Source organism: Anarrhichthys ocellatus, unplaced genomic scaffold (genome assembly GCF_004355925.1).
Source record: "Anarrhichthys ocellatus isolate YVR2014 unplaced genomic scaffold, GSC_Weel_1.0 scaffold82, whole genome shotgun sequence".
NCBI classification, from domain to species: domain Eukaryota; kingdom Metazoa; phylum Chordata; class Actinopteri; order Perciformes; family Anarhichadidae; genus Anarrhichthys; species Anarrhichthys ocellatus.
The window spans coordinates 1,418,905-1,424,904 of record NW_022280112.1 but is presented as its reverse complement, the minus strand read 5'-3'; the positions used below and the strand labels follow the sequence as shown (position 1 = coordinate 1,424,904).

General features: G+C 40.4%; 1 protein-coding gene across 1 annotated transcript in view; it reads right to left on the bottom strand.

Annotated features, from left to right (window-relative positions):
* The window catches only part of LOC116398331 (cadherin-18-like), a 109,899-nt gene that overhangs the window by 21,199 nt on the left and 82,700 nt on the right, over positions 1-6,000 (bottom strand). The window contains exons 7-8 of the mRNA XM_031874544.1: positions 4,507-4,760; positions 3,034-3,170 (exon numbers count right to left, since the gene is read on the bottom strand). Coding sequence (XP_031730404.1) covers positions 3,034-3,170; positions 4,507-4,760 — 391 coding nt within the window. The remainder of the gene's footprint in view (positions 1-3,033; positions 3,171-4,506; positions 4,761-6,000) is intronic.

Genomic DNA, 6,000 nt, shown 5'->3' with positions numbered 1-6,000 from the left:
ACACACACACACACACACACACACACACACACACACACACACACACATGTCTCTTTTCAATGTTACAGTGAGGCCTCTAGTTCCACAGTGGTAAACTTCAGTGTGTGTTCTGCTGTTTTTGCCGGCATACACCACCAGACGGGGTCCATCTATTCTCCTGGTGTGTAATGCACGCATGTGATTAAGTAATTAACAGTGGAAAGCGCCATGAAATGCAAAAATACACCGATTTTAACAATGAAACGTGTTGGTGGCAGATCAAAAACTAATTTTGCTGTATCGTCAGCCTCTAGCTTGAGAATATACTTGTTTCAAACACAACCCCACAACTCCAGCTCCACAGTGGGACATATTATGACACATTGCTTTCTATTTCAGTGAGCCACGTCAGAATTAGCAAACACGTTTCCTGAAGTGTTCATTTATTAAAATGGCACCAAAGAATAAAAAGAAGAACTGCTTTCGGAGATTCTTTAAGGAAAGTATCATTTTTTTACAGCGTCAGCAGCACAATTAAGCTTAATTATGATCATTTTGGAAGATGTAGTTATTGGTGCTGTTGAAGTATATTGTGTTATTTATCCTACCCTCATGAATAGAAACGAAAAAATTACCTCATTTTATTTTCTATATTTTCTATTTACCGTGCGATCCTCTTAAGTCTAATTTTAAAAGTGTGTTCATTTTTATTATTAGTATTATTACTGCCACTACTACTAATAAACACCTTCATTTAAATATAGCAACCTCAAAACAGGGTAACGAAGCACTGTACAACTCAATTACAACATCAAATAATAAAACATATGAGTATCATGAGGTAAAGTAAAAGAATAAAAGGCTAATTTTAAAGACACTAATGAAAAGCAAGGGCTTACTTAATATCTTATAATATATTGTTTTGATTTTTGTTCAACTTACTTGTTTATTTACTTTGGTTGATTATGAAAATGCCCTGAAAACAATAAATAAGATGCAGTCATGTTACAGTTATAAGCTCTAAAGAAGGCACATTGTTGCCTTAACATCAGCTTGGTTTTTGTTCTATCAAGTCTGATCTGGATGTATCCATCAAGGCTTTAGTTCATCAGGACGTATCCGAAGCTTAAACTGCACAACAGGCACTGTGCTATGTGTAAACTACACACGTGGGTCATAACTGATATTAGAGGAATTGTATTGGACATAAAATAAAAACATTAGGAAAGATTGTATGTTGAGAAAATCAATGAAATTTTTACTGTTTAAAATGACCTTGACTATGACCATGTAACGTTATTTTGCTGTACAGTTTTTTTTCCTTTTTGACAAATTAAGGGAAAATCATGTCAAATATGCATTGTAACACATAGAAAATGTCCCAATATTTAAACAATCTGGTGTCTAAGATGGAAGCTTTGCTAGCTTGTAAAATGTATATTAATAAGCTACATCTGATATAATCTCAAAGTGAGAATTTAGCCTTAGTTCTGCCCTTGATTTAACGAGGCCAGGGTGTGCTCTGAATCAACCCTACTGTCCTCAACACTATACACATGATTACTGTTTATCTATCCTGAAGATGACACGATGTACTGACACATTCTTCGTCTGATATTTGAATAAAAATTGCACCTCAGCTATGAGTAAGTATCTTCGTCTCTTTGCCTCCCGGTGAGCCAGCCCCTCACCACAACAAATGTTTCGCTCGTCTGTCTCTGACAACAACATGTCGAGAATATTGGCTGAAAATAAGGGATGACGGCTTTTAATTTCCCTCTAACTAACTCCTATACTCTCATTAAGACACACTTTAGTACTGGCAATCATTTCACACTGGCTCACATGAGGTGGGACATGCTGGGTGTAACTATACGGAGGTACGTCCCTCCTGCAACTTCGATTAATCCCCAGAGACTTCAGCAGCAGGGTGATTGTTGCCTGGCCTTTTATGAATGCCATCGCTCAGTCCATTACTCACACTGCGGTGCAGTAAAGGGTAGGAGAAAGGGTAATTGGGAAGATAAGCATCGGCTGGAGAGAAATGAGAGGAGACGATGAAGAAGAACTGATGGACAGACGCATTCGGCACAATCTCATCTACGCAGAGGTCCTGTCAGATCACTAAATGTCAAAGGATATCCCACAGAAATTCACAGAATTAAGTAGCTTATAAAAATGTCTTTAAAATTGTATGTCATTTGTTTCTGAGGTCAAGCAATGGCTGAGTAAACGTCTATCTTTTTGTTATTCTAAGATGTTGCATACTGTACATATTAGGGGTTAAACAATATATTTTTTTTTCAGGGCGGATAACGATTATTGGTAATCAAGTAGGCCGAGGATTCTCAGGTTTATCAGTGAAGCTACACTGCCACAACTGAAATCTATACTAAGAGAGGCAAACAGAGTGACAACTGACTCATATACACTGATCCAACCTGTGTTGAATGTGCATCTGCTAATCTGCGTTATATACTGTACATCTGATGTATGGAATGTCTGTGTCCTCACTGCGCTTCATCTTTTAAACGATGACGATCTGGTCTTGGGTCACATCTGTCGCCCATGTTCAGGCCCCGTGTCACTCCCTCCTTCCCCTCCTTCGTCTCCTACTCATAGAACTGGAGTTGACAAACTTCATAACTACCATTTTTCTCTTGTCATTTTTTTTGTTTTGTTGCCATAACCAGGGGAAACACAAGGTGTTTTCTTGACTTCAGCGTACAGAATTGGGATGGTTATTGCAATTTCAGCCATATCTGCTGCCTTCGACACCTCTTTGCCCCTCGGTGGTACAGTAGCCTGTGCTTGTCCTAATGAGCATTTACTTATGAAGTGTAACCGATCAGACATTGAGACATTGAGCGAGGCTACAGAGTGGTGACTACAGACAGAGGCAGGCTGCTGCATCAGAGCCAAAGTAGCAATTTTTGTATTCATTTATTTTATCAGCAATCGGATACAATGGATGGATGCATGGGTAGCTAGAGGATGGGATGTTGAAGTTAGACAGAGAGGGACAGGGTTTGAGCTGGTCTGCTGAGAACTTACCAACCTCTGCAGCCATCACAGTGATGTTATGCCACGCAGTCTCCTCCCGGTCCAGAACCTGAGTCGTCCTGATGATGCCACTATTCACCCCGATGCTAAAATTCAAAGGCCTTTCCTCTTTGTTTTCTATGAAGTACCTGTGACACAGAAGGAGGTGAATTTAAAAAAAGAAACAAAGCCATTGAAACATATTTCAATATGCTACTATTTAGAGGGTAATGTAATAGAGGCTGCTTGTGCATTTATTTAGATCACAGAAGTCCTACAAAAAGTAATCATGACTGATATATTGATTGAGTGTTATGAAGCCATATATTTTTTTATGGAATGTGAATATAAAAACTATAAATCAACCAAATAACAGTATTTGGCATGTATTTATAATACTGTTTCAGAAGGAAAGTAAATACTATTTAAGGGGTTGTAACATAATAAATGAAAGATCATGCCTGTATATCTCCTTAGATTGTTTAAGCTCTGAATGACCTGATAGTTGCATTATTATTAACATGTATTACTGTATGTAGCTACATATTATAGTACTTTTTACGACACAGCCTAACTGTAAAAATGAACGAGGTGGGATGATGCAGCAGAGCAGACTTTTAGCAGCTAGCGTCTTGGTATGCCACCCACCAGTTACTCAAATCGGCCATGCCCTTATGCCTAACTTTAAGCCTTAACACACTTTAAACTGGTGAGTTATCTAAAATGTCAACCCCCGTACAGTTGTCTTTTATAGCTGTAGAGAAGTAAACTGTCGTACCAGGCTATAAATGTTTAAGTTGGGCATTGTAACAGGGGGGTCTATGGGGATTGCTTTTGGAGCCAGCCTCAAGTGGCCATTTCAAGTACTGCAGCTTTTGGAAATTCCGTGTTTGCTTCTGCCGCTCGACTAAGACATGAGCCAAGTAATCTTTTTCCATGTTGTTACTGCCTTATGGATTCAGAAGATGGCCATAATGTGTCGATATAATCATACCATAATCTGTTGATGGTGGGTAGGTTGTGACTCCATTAAAATATCACCACCAAACGGGTAATAATTACCTCCTGTGATAACATTGTGATTGATTGTGTATCATGAGGTGATACTGGGCTGGTCAGTCCACAACCTGCTATCCTACAACAGTGCTAACCACAGCCCCTGCTCTCTGCTGCCAACAAGCGAGAGCAGTGCTCTTCTTCCTAAAGCTATGCTCACCACTGAGAGAAAGCAGCGTTCTGCCCCTGCTGCAGCCCATGTGCCACACATAAGCAGAAATGTAGTATTTTTAGAAAAGTGAGGCTTTTGCAAAGTGGTAGAGTTCGTCAGCGGGCCTGCTGCACATGCTGGAGCCACTCACTGAGACACAGCTCTGACAACTGCAAAGCCTCTTTTCTCATAGGGACACCTGAACCCCAAACACCAGACATATGCATGCACAACAAAAACACCCAAACACACATCACATCGGGGACTATTTCCTTTACCGGATGGCGCTGTTGGTGCTATCAGGGTCCACAGCAGTTATAGTGCCAACCTGGGTACCGGCAGGTGAGTTTTCATACATGTCCAAAATGTAGTAGTCCATGGAGAAGACGGGAGGCTCATCTACATCGCCCACAATGACTCGCAGCGATGTGGAATCCTTGAATGGCCCCAGGTGGGAGAAGTGGGAGTCTGGATGAGTGTTGGAGCCTTCAATGTTGAGAGTGTGAACTTTTCTCTTCTCATAGTTCAGAGGCTGGGGAGGAGACAAAGCACAATCATCCTGCTGAGGACACATTTCAAAGATCACTTTAATTATGACAATGAATAAATAGACGAATGATACCAGAACTATGTTTTGTGTCCATCAAGGCTTTAGTTCATCAGGACATATCCTGATGAACTAAAGCCTTATAATGGTTATAATGACACATCAGGCATCAGTATGCGATCTGTTTAATGATCTCTACTTTTACTTTGGAGCGAATGAGAAGGATACAATAATTACACCTATTACATTCATATTGGGCCTGCCAGGAATGATGGAATAGAAGAGACATTGAAATCTGTGTGAAAGATTCATGTTACTTTACCCTATTTTTAGTAACTCTTTAACCAGCAGCTACATATTGAGTCAAACACCTAACACACACAGAGCTAATAGGACCACAAGCTAAAGACAATGTGCAAATATACCGAATAATAACCGGGTCAGTTGTGCATCCGGATCCTGCATTTTTAAACAGTGTTTTGAAATGTAAATTAGAGCAGAGCTCTGTAAATAATGGGCAAGGTTGAGCTTATTCCCCAAATCATATCTAATTGAATAAATGTAATGATGAAAGGGTTTCTGTTCACATTAGGGGAGGCTGCTCCTCTATTGTTGACAGGCAAGAGAAATATCAAAATGTAAAACAAAGAGTAACTGGTTCAAATAAACCAATACCAAATCTCACGATCATTTATCACGACTTCTTTAAAATTGAAATTCTGATTAAATGCCTGCAGGACAGGCAAGAAAGTGGTGGTAAGGGCGGGACTTCTTACATCATTTAATGTATTCCAGTGTTTCATGCTAATCTGTGATTGGCCAAAACACGTAAATTGATGCTCTCTACAGTACCACGTATGTACGAGAGTGTGGCGAAATGGTAGTACAGCTAGATGAATAAAAAAATGCAACTTTTTAAAAGCAAAAAATGACATTCTATACAGGTATTTTCAACAGATGGACCAATGGTGGCACTATGGGCCAATGGTGAGAATGGATTTGAAGTGGAAGGCGCGACAGCAGCTGGATGCAAAAGGGGGACAGATTGAGACCTCCGCTCTGCTGCGCATCCTCGGGCCACACTGCCTCAGCTGTACAGCGGACCCATGGCGGGACTAAGATGGCCCCACGTGCTGCTGCACTCCAACTGCGACTGGATCCTGGTATGGACGACTGACTGCTGCACGGCATGAAGGAAGGTACAGTAACGTAATGGTGCTGTGTC